The sequence below is a fragment of the Bubalus bubalis genome, chromosome 4 (assembly GCF_019923935.1).
Source record: "Bubalus bubalis isolate 160015118507 breed Murrah chromosome 4, NDDB_SH_1, whole genome shotgun sequence".
Lineage (NCBI taxonomy): Eukaryota > Metazoa > Chordata > Mammalia > Artiodactyla > Bovidae > Bubalus > Bubalus bubalis.
In genome coordinates this window covers 90,863,620-90,880,506 of record NC_059160.1, presented here as the reverse complement: position 1 = coordinate 90,880,506, position 16,887 = coordinate 90,863,620, and the positions used below count along the sequence as shown (strand labels likewise).

The 16,887-nt window shown below is 42.8% G+C and overlaps 1 protein-coding gene across 3 annotated transcripts in view; it reads right to left on the bottom strand.

Annotated features, from left to right (window-relative positions):
- The window catches only part of DIP2B (disco interacting protein 2 homolog B), a 231,401-nt gene extending 215,304 nt beyond the window's left edge, over positions 1-16,097 (bottom strand). For all 3 annotated transcript variants that reach the window (XM_045165461.1, XM_045165462.1, XM_045165463.1), the window contains exon 1: positions 15,851-16,097. In XM_045165461.1, coding sequence (XP_045021396.1) covers positions 15,851-15,950 — 100 coding nt within the window. In that variant the 5' untranslated portion in view covers positions 15,951-16,097. The remainder of the gene's footprint in view (positions 1-15,850) is intronic.
- Positions 16,098-16,887: the final 790 nt, after the last annotated feature.

Sequence of the window (16,887 nt, the reverse complement as noted above, 5' to 3'; positions counted from 1 at the left end):
ACGTGTTGTGTGCACACAGGTGGACATAATATGGGTGGCCTATAAATGCCTTCAGCAGTCTAGCTGGCCCATACAATTTGCATAAACTAGGATAAATTACCCGAGTCTGACTTAGTTCAACAAATCAAATATTTACCATATGGCTAAATATTTCACTTCCCTGGTTTTCCAACAGTTTTGCAAAAGATTTAATGCAATCAAGAAAAGATGTTGGGAACCAAACATGGGAAATATTTAGTTTTTCCCAACCAATACTGACCAGTTAAATCAAAATGAAGGTTGTTTACACTATTCTAAAGAAAAACGCACCCAATGAGCTTACACCTCAGATTAGTTCCTGTGAGTAATACGGCTGGTCAAGGCAGAGGAAAAGGGAATCGATATACAAGCAAGTAAAGGCAACACAGAAGTGGATGGCCCCCCACACCGGGAGCACACACACTCGGTGGCCCAGCTCCAGCTCCCGGCTCTCACGCAAGGGCTCTTCTAGGCTTGGCACTGCGTCTGCTATACATTTCTGCATAATAAATAGCAGGTAGGCTAATGAAATGGAAAGTTGTCACATACACCCAACTGTAAAAGGCACATGGGAAATCAGAGCACGCAGATGAACAGGTGAGGGAAACAAAGAAAAAACAAATGTGAGAAACTAACCCAGTGCCAGGAAACATCATGGGCCCCTGAGTTCCAGCCCTGGCCAGGTTCCACAGGGGTCCCTGTCCCTTCCTAGAAGAAGTCCTGGGACAGAGCTCACACTTCTTTACTCGGTAAAGCTGTCACCATCTAAGGAATCCTGTTGGAATCTTCTCTCTGCAAAGCCCATCTGTTCGCAAACAAGTGTTGACTGAGTGTCTTCTATTCTAGGCCCTGGGCATCCAGCAGGCAGCAAGACAGCACAGTCTCTGCTGTCAGGGAACTCCCATTTTACTGGAGGAGAACCAGATAATGAATAAATGCACAAGCAAGATCATTTTAAATGGCGGCATTAAGTTGAAAATTTTAAACAGAAAAAAAATAAATAAATAAAGATGAGATGGAGCAAGACGGGAGGAGTTGCTCATTTAAACTCAGGGGTCAGAGAAGACATCTCTGAGAAGGTCACTTTTGAGTTGAGACAGAAAGGAGGCAAAGCTGTCAGCCAAGCACAGCTCTTTAGGGCAGAGCATTCCCAGCAGAAGAAAAGCAAGGAATGAGGCCTGAGGGCAGAACAGGCATGATGAATTCAACGGAGAGAGAGTCTCACACCCTCAGGTGCCAGTGTCATTTTCGAATAAAGTCATCCCTGACTCTATTTTAAACCAACCACTGACTGGCCCCAGTATTCTCTATTCCCCTTCGCGATTTCTCTCCACTGAAATGTTTACCATCTGACAGGCAATATAAAGTACTTATTAATTTCATCTACTTATTAATTTCTGCCTATTTCTACAGAATGCAAGCTCCTTAGGGCAGGGATTTTTTTTTTTTCATATTTATTTAGCTGCATTGGTCTAACTTGGGGCATGCAGGGATATTTAGTTGAGGCATTCAGGATCTAGCTCCCTGATCAGGGATGGAACCCAGACCCCCTGCCTTGGGAGCACAGAGTCTTAGCCACTGGAACACCAGGAAGTCCCAGGGCAGAGACTTTTGTTATTTTAACCACTGCTGTGATGCCTGTACCTATATGGCACAAAGTGGGCACTCGATAGTAGTGGCTAAATAAATATAAAGGAAAGAGAGAATGGGAGGGAGGAGGAAAGGAGAGAGCGATAGGGAGACAAGAAATAAGAGAGAAAGGAAAAGTGGAAGGAAAGAAAGAAGAGTCAGCCAGCGTGGCTGAAGCACCGTGGATGGGGGAACCGAAGTGTGAATGAGTAGATCATGAAACAGATGCTGGAATTTCATTTAAAAGACTGAATCTGTTGAAGGGTTGTAAGGCAGGGAAGCAAGAGCATCTAATTTTAGTTTACAGAGCTGACTGTAGCTGCCATGTGGAAAATAGATTAAAGAAAGCGCCTCTAGGTGAGGCGCTATGGAAGCTAGAGATGATGTGACAGAGGCGAGGCAACGATCATCAGTGACCACAGATAGAGGGGAGCAGATGTAAGGGTAGCACCCAAAATACTTGCTGATGGACTAGACATGGACTCTTACACTGAAGAAAAGAGAGGAATCAAAAATGTGTCAGTTATGAACCTAGTGCCTCTCAGACCCTAATCTCCCCTTCACTGCCTACTCTGTGAAAATTAAGATGAACCTTTAAATATTTTTCCTATGCCAGATGCCACGATGTTAAGCTTTGTCTGTAGTGGCACTGGAAAGACACTGCATGAGGAACAGACTTTTCTGTTTCCAATGTGCTCCTTTTGGCAGGATAAATAGAGTATCAAAGATAAATACAGTACTAGTATTTCTGATACCCTATGGAGCACTGGTTAACTTATTTTAAGAGACAGTGGAGGAAGAAATGGCAACCTGCTCCAGTATTCTTGCCTGGGAAATCCCATGGACAGAGGAGCCTGGCAGCCTACAGTCCATGGAATTGCAAAAGAGTCAAACATGACTTAGCGTCTAGACAACAACACGAATTTGTCAGGTTCTGTCTTCCGTAATGTGAGTACTGTACGATGTTATATAATAAAAAGCATTATTTGTAATTTAAAGAAAGATCTTTTCAACTAAACTTTCATATTTTCATAAATATTTCTCTTGTATATACAAGGATTGGGACACCTTATTCTGTTTGCTCATCCCTTATTCAAATATTAATACCATACTGCTTCGAGTATGATACTAATAATTTTAGAATTTGTTTCAATACTTGGTAAAGCAAGGACCACCTCACTATTCTGTGTCTAAATTTTCTTGGCTATTGTAAAACATTTATTCTTCCATATGAACACAGACTGTTTTACCTGACTGCCTACCTTCAGAAGAACTCTCCACTGGAGTTGTAATTAATTTCCATTAAATTTACACATAGTCTTCCAATCCAGGAACATGGTATACATTTCCACTTCTTTCAAATCATCCTTAACACTTAACAATTTTCTTCATACAGACCCTGTACCTTTTTTGTGATACTTTCCATTAAGTATTTTATAATTTTTTAACACCATTATAAAAGAAGTATTCTTCTCATTAAGGCAGTTCATTGCCATGCTTCCCCTGCCAACATTCTAAAGATACCAAAGAAGCTTGTAGTTCCCTGTCACCCCCATACCACCCTGTCCCTTGATGTCTGAGTTTTGCTGGACTCATTTAGGATATTTCATTCAGATAACAAGGTTTTCTCTTTTGATATGTCTCTTTAATTTCAAAGATCCTTACTTACCATTTATATAACACATTTCTTGTTACTCTCAATGTATGTAATTTTATATATATACATATATGTAGTGTATAACTTACAGTAACAAGAGCACATTCGTATAGCACATGATATATATACATATTTCAAAGTCTGTTGTCAATCACTGTTTCAAGGAAAGGAAATAATTATGTTTGATTATAGTATATTGCTCTGATTCAAGTCTATGGGTGATATGATGTCAATTCTTGCACACCCACATGGAGCTTTCTTTTCCTGAAAGGTGAACAGTATCTAGTCTGCATGTAAGATTTTGGTAGTGTAGACCTTTTCTCTAACTAGTCCATCACTATAGTGTTGCAAATGAGAACAGCTGATTTTATTGTAGTTTTAACTTGTTTTTGTATCTTTATTCTCTTTTGAGTTTGTAGAATTTTTTTTTTCCTTTATCATTGAATTCAGGAATTGTTATCAGAATATGCCTAGATTTGTGCCTTTTCTCATCCATCTTGCCTGAAAGACAGTGAATTCATTCAATCTGTGATCTTTTTCAATCTGCAATCTTTTTTGTCTCAGGGAATTTTTCTTCTACTAGTTATTTCTCTTAAAATTCTTATTATCTGCACTTTTGGCTTCCTGGATCTGTCCTTCAAGTCCTCCCACTTTCATGAGTTTCCATTCCAATTCTTAGTATTTTTGTTCTAAGCTTTGAAATTGTTATTTCACTTGAACCGAGTTTTAAAAAGAGGTCAGGAGTGATGTGCTCAAGCCATCACTTTCCCAAAATGATTTCAAATGGAGTTGTTTAAAGGCTATATCTTACCACTCAAGTTTAAAAAAAAAAGTTTGTAAGTGCTCACTCAAAAGACAATTACTTGAAATTAATACTTCAAAGAGAAGCTACTAGATTGAAAGCTCCTTGAAAGCAGGGAACCTGTCTTTTACGCATCTCTCACTAGATCTTGTAAATAAATGTGCTCATTACATCTTTATTGATACAGTGATATGTTCAACACCTTACAAATTCCAAAAGGTAGAAAACCTTGTCATTCATTACACTCACAAAAACTAAAGTCTAACTGAAGGGGGTTCCCTGGTGGCTCAGTGGTAAAGAATCTGCCTGCCAATGCAAGAGACTGGGTTCAATCCCTGATACAGGAGGATACCACACGCCTCAGAGCAACTAAGCCCATGAGCCCAACCGCTGAGCCTGTGCTGTAGAGCCCAGGAGCCACAAATACTGAGCCCACGTGCCACAGCTACTGAAGCCTGTGCAGCTTAGGGCCCGGGCTGCACTAGAGAAGCCACCGAAATGAGAACCCCACGCACCGCACACGACTAGAGCAGCCCCTGCTAGCTGCAACTAGAGAAAAGCTGGCACAGCAATGAAGATCCAGCACAGCAAAAAAGTAATAACAATAATTAATCAATTTTTTAAAATAGTCTAACTGCTGAGGCAAAAACAACATAAACAAAGCTGTCAATTAAGTGTTAAACTGTTACTGAATACAATAGCCTAAAACATAAGAAATTAATAAGGACTAAAGTAGTTAGTTTGTTTCATGATGAAAAGGCCATCTAATCAGGCCGTGAAACCACAGGTAAATTTCAGTAGGAGAAAACGCAGCCCTGACACAGAAAATAATCACTGCAAAGGCACAGAGATAGGAATGAGCTGTTTGAGGAAAAGGGTGAGGAAACAAGTCTAACTGTAATAGAAGAGTCTGTCAGATACTTACAAGGAAATAAGAATAGATAGGGAGGTTAATGACAGAGTCTAGATTCATTCACTGGCGGAATAGGTGCTGAAAAACACTTATGCTAAAGGATGCCGTGGGCTGTCCTCAAGCACCTTACAAAGGAAGACGACAGTATTTATGCAAATGATCACACAGTAACTTAAAGGTCATCTGAAAAATAGCTATAATGTATGAGTAACGTTAGAAGTTAAGAGTTCAGAGAACCAACAAATGAGGAAGCTTTTTTTTTAAACAGGAAGTCTTCTTCTAGGACTTCCCTTGGTCTCCTTGAAGGAAACAGTAAGCAAAGAACCACAAGAGGAAAACTCATCAGTGCTTTTGCTACATGTTCAATTTAAAAATGAAAGTTTTTCCAAACCAGAAAGGAAGTCCAATAAAGTAAGAATGACAACTCTTCACAGTTTTAAGACAACAAAGAAAACTCTGTATGGTGATGGATGTTAATGAGATTTACTAAGGTGACCATCTCCTAACATACAGAAATATCAAATCATTGTGTCATACTCCAGAAATTAATAAATATAATGTTGTTTGTCAATTATACCTCAATTAAAAAAAAAAAGTCACAGATCTACTAAACAAGAAACTATCAGAAGCTTCTCCTAATGATTCCTGCTGGGTTCATCTTTAAAAAGGAGATTAAATGACAAGACTGGCCAGGACCATAATGCATTCATGCCTGACCTGAGTTAAAACCCACAAGGTTCCAGCCTATGAATAAACTGAGACAACATAACCCAAGGTCCTTAAGAAGAAAGAAAGAAAGAAAGAAAATCCTAGCCGCTTTAATTTATCCCTAAAAGCAAGAATCCTCTAAAAAAAAAAAAAAAAAAAAAGATATTAGAGCACTATTCCTTCATAAAAGAGAAGTAACTCCCCCAAAATCAATTAAAAGTACATGTCGTCTACAGAAATACCTACATTAGTTTAAACATTAATTTTTAAATTAAACATAAATATCCTAAGGAAAAAAATAAAACTAAACTAAAATTCTTTCTGAAGCAGAACAGAACCACAATACTCAACCTGAAGCTCAGAAAAAAACAAGTCCAGGACACAAGGACCTTTCAAAGACGTCCTGTGGGCTTTCATTTAGGGTTGACCTGTATAGCATTCAAAATATTTTATTTCTGAATTTCCCCTTTTCAGCTTTTCATCATCCCCATCTCAATTCAAGGAAGAAAAATTAAATTCACATCAAAATATAAGTACATAAAATTATCTCTTACTTTACAGATACACAATCTTAAAAGGATTTTACCCATTATCTTTAGTTCTTTTAAGAAATAAAGCAGTCACACCTTGCCAGAAGTTAGGCAGATGGAACTTCTCCAAACACATTTTAGATTGCTAACTCCCCAGGGTTCTGGCAAAGCAAGGTCAAGAATAATCTCACTCCTATTCCTATCTGTTTCTCCTAGAATAGGATGGAACATTTCCATTCTTTTCTCTCCAGGGAGCCCTACTCCCAAACATCAAAGACAGAAACTGTATCCTAAGAAAAGGGGGTCCAAGAGTTAGGATGGAAGAGAATTCTGCTGAAATTACTTGAAACAATGTGATTCAGGGAGATGGAGCCAGTATGGAAATACCATGGGTTTTGAAACCACTCCGACCTGGGTTCCAACCCCAGCACACTGTACTTCCAGACTTCACATTCCTTAACAAGTCTCTACAGAATGGAAACAACACACTATGTTTAGGAGTTGTTAGGATTAGAAGCACACTTCAACGACTTGTCCAAGGTCACACAGTAAGCAGGGGAGACAGGACTTGAACCCAACTGTGTTCTCTCTCCTTTGCCATTCACATCAGATGTTTCTGCTGCTGGCAGGGAGAAAGGGAAAGACCAAGTCATGTGTAACGGGGGGCTCTGGCACACCCTGTATGCCTCTCAAGCTTCGGGTGCTTCTTGCTAGCTCAGTTCCCTCATCATCATGATAACAGGAGCGATGTACTCAGCACCTACTTACCTGGCTGGGCAGGGTATACACAGTTTAAAAACCCTGTTACATAACAAGCACTCAGTAATTGATGGCTACTTATACAGAGACCTTAACTTCTTAAGAGAGCTTAAGAAAGGTTGGCGTCTTACAGGAAGTTGAGTGGAGAAGTCAACCAGGCAAAAAAAGGGAAGAATACGTCAGAGTGGGCATTTCTCAGAGAAAGGCAATGTGTACAGTACAATGGCGCGCGTGCTCAGTCACTCGGTCATCTCTGACTCTTTGTGACCCCATGGATTGCAGCCCTCCAGTCTCCTCTGTCCATGGAATTTTCCAGGCAAGAATGCTGGAGTAGGTTGCCATTTCCTACTCCAGGGGATCTTCCTGACCCAGGGATCCAACCCGTATCTCCTGCGTTTCCTGTGTCAGCAGGTGGATTCTTTACCACTAAGCCACCTGAGAAGCCCCCTACAATACAATGGCATGGAAGTGAAAAAGCACCATGCATTCAGGGAAGGACAAGTCGTTCCGCATGGCTAGAGACAAGAGCAAAACTGTGGAAGGCACAGGAAGGAGGGTTACAAAGGTCTTGATACACAAAAGATGCCTGGATTTTATCCTGTGGATAGAAGAAGCCAATGAAAAATTTTCAGGCAAAAGGACACAATGAGATCTGTGTTTCAGGATGATCGTTCCATCACAGAATAGAGAAGGATGAATTGGAGGGAAAAGAGACTGAAGGCAGGCAGACAAGTTAGGAGACTACCGCAATCGTCTCAGTAGAAGATGGTAAGAGCATAAACAAAGGCAGAAACAACGTGAATGGAGGGGAGGAAGCAGAATCAACAGGATTTACTGACTCATTAGAAGTTAAGGATGACCCCCAAGTATCTGTGGAGCATATTGAAACGAGTACAGTTTGGGATCTCCTAAGTTACAGCTGTCTAGGGGGAATCAATGGGAATCAAGGGAGAAGATGGGAGTCAGGACTAAAGATACAGACTAGAAAGCCATCTCCCAGTCAAGACAGCTGAAGCCCTGGGCATAGGTGCAATCACTCAGCAAGTGTATGTGAAGTGAGATGAAGGCTAATGACTGATACAGGAACACCCACACTGGGAGAAAGAGAGAAAAAGAAGCCCAAGGGAGAGCTGAAGGAGGAACAGTTAGGGAGTTGGAAGGAAATGACGCCATAAAAGCTAAGGAAGAAGGAAGTTTCATAAAGACAATGGAGCATGGTATCCAATGCTGCAGAGAAAGATGCTGTAAACCGTGGGTCCTTTTCAGTCTGAAATCAGAAGTCAGTACTGGCCTTGGAAACAGCTGTTTCAGAGGCTTGATGAGGAAAAAGCAATGGACTGAAGAGGGAGCAAAAGTAAGAAATTAAGAATCTATGAGAGGGGGAGAACACTGGCACTCAAGAGCAAACAGGTTCCAACAAAGGGCTGTGGGAAGAGACTTTGCTCAAGATGAGAGAAACTTCAGTACTTTCACAGGCTGAAGGGAAGGAGCCAAGAGTTAAGTGTTAAGTGGGAGGCTAAGGATGAGAGGAAAAGACAAAGACAGGAGACTGCAAATGAATAGAGCAATCAATAAAGTAAGATCCCAAGATCCCAGAAGAGAAGGGGCAAGAGAGAGCACAGTCAGAGGGATAAGCTGCAGAATGGGAGCGTGACAGCTCTTCCTCTGAGAAAAGACGGAAAGGGGATAACACAGGAACTGTGAGAGAAAAGTGTGTGAGTGCTGAAGAGAGGCTCAGGGAGTCTGGCCCTCCTTACCAACTAGTAACAATGAAAACTGGTCATACAGATTTGGTTCATTTTTTTTTTAAAGCACAGTGGGAAGGAGGGGCTAGGTGAGCAGCCATTCTCCTTTGCTGCCTTCTTTTCCCCCCCAATATTATTTATTTATTTATTGGCTGTGCTGGGTCTTCATCCCCATGTGCGGGCTTTCTCTAGTTGCGGCAAGCGGGGGCTACTCTCTCCTTGCGGTGCAGGGGTCTCACTGCAGTGGCTTCTCTTGTTGCAGGGCATGGGCTCTACTCACATGGGCTTAGCTGCCCCACAGCATGTGGGATCTTAGTTTCCCGGACGAGAGATCAAACCCGTGTACCCTGAGTTAGCAGGCAGGTTCTTAACCACTGGACCTCCAGGGAAGTCCACAGATTTGGTTCTCAAACTTGCTTCACAGTCCTCTTTAAGAAAGTGACGAAAGCTGGACACTCTCCTCCACTAAAAGGCACGTAAGCACACTCAAAGCACACTACACAAGACTTCAGCATCTCCAGGTCCACGAAAACCAACCCTCGCATCCAAAGATCCTGTCAGCTGTGATGCTACAGAATTCCAAAGAAACGGCCTTTCAGAAGATATTTTGTTCACAGAAGAGCATCCACAAGGGAAGGCAACTTATTCACTATAAACACAAGTATATGAGGCACTTCCCTGGCGGTCCAGTGGCTAAGACTCCACGCTGTCAAAGTAGGGGGCCTGGGTTCCACCCCTGGTCAGGGAACTAGATCAAACTCAACTAAGAGTTTGCATGCCACAACCAAAGAACCTGTATGCCACAATTAAGACCCAGTGCAGCCAAATAAATATTAAAAAAAAAAAAAAAACCAAAAACCCACAAATACATGAAAAACTTTTACTTAAACATCTATGACATAGTTACCAAAAAATGTGCATAAAAGCACTCAGTTAGACTCTAGGCATAAAGGATACAGAAGACCATCCCTGCTTTCACAAATCTCAGAATTTAAAGACAATGAGTTACAGGGCCTTGGATTTACCAACGGTTTTAGATCAAAGTAGTATTTTTAAAAGATAAAAGATCAATCTAGAGCTGACTCATAAGTCTAAAGACAAAGGACTGAACAAGGCTGGAGATAAATGCAACTCAAAAAAGTGGACGCAAGGGAAGTTTTGAAGGAGGAATTGAAAGGATTTGTTCACTAAGGACAAATGGAGGAAAAAGAAGAGTCAAAAAACACAAGTGAAGGCTGAGCATCCACATGTGCCTTTTCATAGCTTGGAGACGCTTGAGTCTAAGAAACCATGCTTAAATGTCAGAGCCATTTGCCGGAACCTACAGGCTTGGATATGCACACATGCCAAATGCCTGTGTGAAACAAACCAGCTACTCTTTTCTGCTCTAGTCAACTGCCTGCCGTGACCAACATGTGTTGAACAAGGGTAGAGGGTGCCGACAGGAGCAACTGATGGAGGAGTCAAGTCTTACTTACAGAAAAGAATTACACAAATTGATTCCATTCATCACTTCATACATAACCGTATTCTGCTAAGTAACAGAAGATATTAAAAACAGCCAAATCTCTACGCATCTATTCACTATCAGAAACAATAAAGTTACAGTTACGGAGCACTGCCTGCGTGCACACACCACGCTCAGCTGTTTTCCTAGGCTCTCTTTTTAAACCGCCTTACAACTCTAGTAAGGCTAAGGTTGCTGTTCCTTTTTTTAAGAATGGAAGAAACTAAAACAAGGGAGGTTAGGCAGTCTGTCCAAGGTCAGAGAGCTAAGTGACAGCCAGGACTTGGATGCCAGCCCACCAGGTGCCAAAGCCCACACTCCTCATATGATCATACAACCCTGCCTCGTGCCAAGATCAAATCCCCAAGACAGAGACTTTATGTTTCAATTCACATCTAAATGAGGTGAGCAAAAATTTATTGCACTCTTACTACAAGAAAGAAATTGGTCAGCAGTTTTTTAAAGGACTTAAAGAATGACCTCCGCAGGAATTTACATTGAGATGAAATGAAAAACAACTTAAATAATTAAAAAAACCTATGACTGGCAAAAATGTAAATGGTGTAAGATCTGGAGCAAGAGAGCTCACAGTGGTCAGGGGCAGGTTTAGCAAAAAGGTAGAACTTCCACTAATTCTTAAGGACCTGTGAGAAATGGTGCCGAGGAGGTGCAGAGCAGGATGGAGTGTTTCAGAGAGCATTCCTGATTAATCATGAGAACCATGAAGGACTGTAATTATTACAATACAAACACATGTGAAGGCCCTTTTTAGCCAATCATCTGAACTTTCAGCCCTGAGGCGCTAATCCACACACAGGCCAGGAAAGAAAGCTGCCATCAAGCGCTGGGCTGAGAGGGAAGGATTAGAGACTTCTCTTGTTCAAAAATCCCCTCAATGTTATGGGACTTTCAAACAATGAGATAAATTTTTCAAAATGTCAGTACATAGAACTAGAATGTCTAAACAAGCGCCATCCTTTACAGTAAAGTGAATCATCCTTCCAATGACTTTGTCTGTCACTACTTTCTGGAACTGCCCTCAAAACCAGTTTACCACCATTCTAGTTTTTTGACAGTCACAAATAAAACCCATTTATATATAATCACTCTAATTTTTTTTCATTCACAGCTAGTTGGGACTCCAAGAGAACATCCACCAGCTTTTCTCTACTTGACACCAAGTGACCTATAAAATGAAACTCTGCCCTCAAAGAATTAAAAATTGCCACCATCAGGGTTTGCTGAGCTATGTGTCACAGGCTCTGACGAGTAATTCCTAAAGATGTGTTCCAACATAAGGCGAGCACAGCCCACCAAAAAAAAGAGATATGCAAGTTCCAGAGAATAAACCACTTAGCTAATGCCCTGTTTGAGTTATTCAAAAACCCACACACCTGCTTTCCTTAGTACTTCTAACACTAGGAAAGACAACTTAGATGTCACTTTCTGATAAACGTGTTTCTTATGAATTCATGACTATGCTACATATTTGAGGAGGAGTGGCCACACTAATTTCCATGATAAGTTAAGCAAGAAGGATTTACCAGTTCTCTGGTGGCTTAATTCTAAACTCCCAGTCTGGAGACTGTGCAACACAATCTCAACTCAGCATCTCTCCCCTTTCCTCTTCAACTCCTCTGCCCACCTCCTAGAGGAGGTGCACTTCAACTCCTGGGGAGCAGCCATGTCTTAACCCTCCACCTTCGAGGCCGACCTGTACCACGCTTTGAGGACCCTGAGTTATGTGATGAAATAGACAGGAGAAAGGGAGGATGTGTCTGGGTTTGTTGTGTTTGTGCTCAGAGAAGTGTTCAAACAAGAAAAGGGAGGATCCCTTCCTGTAAGTGTTATTTTATCTTAAATACCTTTCCAGTTGTCACCCTGGGACTGTTCTCAGGCAGAAAGACTCCCACCCCCATGCCCTCCTCGATACACCACAGACAGCCTTCCTTCCTTCACACTTAGGACTGAGCTGCACCAGGCTAATCACAGCCCTCTCCACCAGCGTCCAGGTCTGTACTTATGGTTCTCCGCTGTTTCTTTTTCACAGCGATAAAGCAGTTTCCTCTTTTCTTAGAAGGCAGCCTCTGTACAAACTCTTATGTACCCTTTGGTCTCATGAACTGTTTTGTTGGCATTTTTAAGTAATTTCCCTTTCAGACTCAGAGCTCTTTGAAAGCGAGCACAGTACCCTGCTAACCTCTGTGTCCTGAGCACACAGTAAGCAGAAAATCAATGTCTGATCAATCAAATAAGTGAATGATAGATTTTAAAAGATATTTCAGAAAGACAATCAATAAGACTCTTTAGAATTATGGCATACAACTTTTTTTTTTAATAAAAGTTTGTTTTTCTTTTTTTTTAATATTTATTTGGCTGCACGAGGTCTTAGCTGTAGTACATAGGATCTAGTTCCCTGCTCTCGGATCGATTCCGGGTCCCTGCACCGGGAACCTGGAGTTTTAGTCACTGGACCACCAGGGAAGTCCCGACATACAACTGTTTTGTAGCATTTGCTTAGAGTAAAAATTAGACTTAATAGCTTGTGCAATAACTATACAGATATTTAAATCATTCAATGGTAACAGATACCATAATAATATGGCAGCTTAAGATACTGGCACTAATTAGTCAGCAGCTAATACTAACAGAACACTTAACCTTTCTGAGCCTTGGTTTTCCCTTCTGTTAAATAAAAAAAAAAAGTGAGGCTCGAATGACATAACATATCAAACCATAACACAAACACAACATATTATCAGACAAATTTAAACAAATTCCCATCATTAGTGTTACTTTATGTACATACACTTGACTAAAACATACGATTTAAGTTCAGACAACAAAGCTCATTGCCAAATACATAAAAAATATAATAGTACATGTAGGTCATGAAAAAATTTCAGTTATGAGAATACTTATAGAAACCTACCTATTCAATTAGTCTACAGAAAAACTTGTGACTAGGTGTTAGTTCAATTTTCAATGATTCTCAGGACAGTGCTGGCCTGTTCTTTCTGCTGCAAATGCAGGCAGCTTCAAGTACCAAGTCCACAGTGACCCGCCTGAACGGAGCACCAGCCACAGCACTGGGCTCTGTGACGCGCTCTGCGGCAAACGGCCCAGGGAGGCACAACCTGCGTTCCAGCGCAGAGCTGGCTCATCTGCGACCCAAGTCTGCAGCTGAAAACACAAGTGAGCACAAAGAAAATTCTTTAACGGCATACAGTTCAGGCAACCGCTATAATTAGGACTCACTACAGCCTGAACCGAGAAAAATGAATAAAATCGAGGAATGAGCGCAACAAAGCCAATCACACACGATAAACACATAGTTAAAAGTCTCTCTTTTTTCCCAAAGAAAAAAGTACTTTTGTCAGAGCAGTAACTGCAGAGAAAATGTAAAACAAACAAAGGTCCCTTCAAAATATGCTAACAGGCATCACAAATAACACTGTGCTATAAATTTGGGGATTGCTGGTGGTGGTTTCAACTTCACTTGAATTCCTAAAAATGTCTACCTACTTCTCCAGTCAACCATTCTCTGTACTTTAAGCAAGAGAGACAAACAGATGGTTAAGATGCTGACACTGCAGGCCTGAGGTTTTTCAACTGTATTTTTTCCAGTTTTCCATCGCTAAAAGAGATGAAATACCGGATAATGTAGCATAAATCTTTAAGAAATCATTTCAAATCTCAGTCACATGCCAAACCGAAACAATCCTGCAACAGGAAACAAACCATGCACTTGTCCTGAAAAATGCTGAAGCCTTAGCCTTACAGTCTGTAGGACTTTCACACCTTCTTCAAGGAAAGGTGAGCTAGCCAGTATGAGTCCTAGAAACAGTTCCTTGGAATCATCTCTAGAAACAACCAGAGAAGTAAACAATAATCAGCTGGAAGCAGATATACCAAGAATAAGGAGCTTCCAGGATTTCCCTCTCCAAGTAAAAGCAATTAACTCCTATTTTTAATCTCTTTCTGACGCAAACATCCAGCCAAACTTCTCTCCTTCTAGCTAATCAAAGATAGCTGATGTGTTACTCTAACTTGCTTTAAAAGTCCAATTTGAATGAAAGTCATCATGGATTGAATGACAATGCTTTAGTCTAGAAGAATGAGGTATTTTGAGAGGTAGAATCAAGATAGCAATGCCCTGAACATTTCACAGAAACAGACTCATCCACCACAACTGATACTGGGGACTGGCCAAAGAGTAACTTCCCAACTGATTAACTGAAAAATAATACGTTGCTAATTGAGTGCAAATGAAAAGGGCACCTCCCTATACATTGGGAAACCCTAACAAGGTTATTAAGAATAATTATTTCCCTCCATGCCCAAGTGACTTTATAACACTCAAATCTACTTCTGGTGTTTTTTACTATAAAGGATGGGGGGAGGGGGTGTGTAGAGAGAATGCCTTGATAAGTAAACAAAAAGTCAAAACTCTCCTGGAAACTTGTCACATTCTTCTTTTCCAATCAGTAATTTTTAATCCACTTGAAAAATACTAGTGGAGAGGGCCTTTGGCACAGAACTCAAGAAGAATATGCAACTCTGGGGGCACCACCGCAGTACTGATATCAAGCTTGGAGAGAATGCTGCTTTTGTCTCAGAGGCAGCCTGTGACAAAAACAGGAACTTTATGGAGAACTGATCACAACTGCACAAGAAGCCTGATCACATGCCCACAACAGAGCAACGTTTCTCTCATTGTTGTCCAGGGACTTCTCGAATAATAGTGGCTCGATTTATTCCATTCTTTTAATTCTCAAAACCAATCCAAGCGTCCTTGTAACAATCCATTGTCAAAAGAAAGACCGTGCCGGCCAGGATTTGCACCTCTCTCCCTTCCTCTTCTAAGATTCCAAAAGGTGATCAGATGCGGAAAATTCAGCCCGAATACAGGCACCGAGGGAAGAAGAAAAAAAAAACACAACCCTTTTGACAAAGGTGGTCTAAAAGCCGCCCCGTGTGTCTCTCTCTGGGTTGATGCCACTGCTTCTGGCCTCCTTAGGACCCTCAACGGCCCACCCCGCTTCTATCTCACTCCTGTCACTGGGGAGGCATCTCGCATTGTTAAACAAGGAAGAAGAAATGCTGGCGGATTTCCCCTGTGTCTCTCTTTTTCGGAAGGGGGGAAGGGGAGCTGAAACAGGCGTGGGGCCCTCCCCTGGAAGAGAGTAACAGGAGCAAGCTGTCAGCCACCCCGCGGGCGGCCTCACCCCCACCCCGCCCCCACCGTGCCCCGGCGCCCGGACAGAAGCCTGAAGCGGGAGGACACAGCTTTGTCTGGGGTTTGGGGGGACAGGGAGCGCAGAAACAGCCCGAGCCTGAGGAAGACCTCTCCCCCCAGCCCCAGCTCCCCCGCTCCCAGAGAACACAATGAACCACAAGGAAAGCCACTTTCCGGGGTAGGAGAGGAGGAGAGAGACCCTTTACGTGAAGCCCAGGCCAGATTTCCGGCACCCTCCTCCCCTCTGCCCGCACGGCCACCAGGGCGCGCGATGGGGACCTGGTCTCCCCTCGCCGCGATCCGCAGCGGCGCCCGGGCGCCTGCTCCCTCGCCCGGCTCCTACCCTCCGAGAGCTCCAGCTCCAGCTCCGCCAGCTGCGCCCGCACTTCGGGCGGCAACGCCGCCACCGCAGCCGGCGAGGGCTCCAGGCCTCGCTCCGCCATCCCGGCTCTACCAGCCACACTCCGGAAGACAAACGAGGGGGCCGAAGGAGGGACGGACTGACGCGGGCCCACACCCCGGCTACAGAATCCGGCTCCGGCCGCCGAGCGCCGCCAGCGCAGCCGCTGCCGCCGCCGCCATGAGCAAGGGTCACGTGAGCCCGGCGGCCCCGCCCCCGGACTCAGGACGCACCGCCTCCGAAGCAGAGTCAAGCTGCGGACTCCCGGGCTCATGGCGCCCTCTACTGGGAGATTCCTGAAACTACGCGTCCAAGCCCGCTGCCACAATTTCTCTCCAGTGAAATGGGCTCACTGTGTTGCTGTGGACCCGGACGTTTACCTTTTACGAACTCGAGAGGAAGGAGTTTTCAGGGCCCCCAGGCCTTGCTTTTTCCAGTTCTCTGCACCTAATAGTGTATGCTTTTATCTTGTCTCTTGCTTCGTTTCCCGGACTGTTTGACACCACTCATTCATAATGACTTGAACTCAGGCAGTTCTTTTTACTGGGGCTTCCTGGTCACATTTACCAGGAGCTCTTTGTTTCTAAGGGGCTTCCCAGGCGGCGCGAATTGGTAAAGAACCCGCCTGCCAAAGCGAGACATGTAAGAGACTCAGGTTCCAATCCCTGGATCTAGAAGACCCCCTGGAGGAGGGCATGGCAACCCACTCCAATATTCTTGCCTGGAGAAGCCCATGGACAGTAGAGCCTGGCAGCTATGTTTCTATTTCAGTTCTAGCATTTAAGACAGAAGGAGAAGCTGCGTCCTCCTGCCTAGACTTCTGACCTCTTTCCAGAGAACTTCGTCTTCTTTGTCTTTTTATCATTCTCGATGTATCATTAATAGGGGTTCCAAAAGTATTAGTATTTTAATTCAACTTATGGATCCAAACCTGTATGTATTTTTTACTACTTATGTATTTAATTTTAAATTTGTGGTTG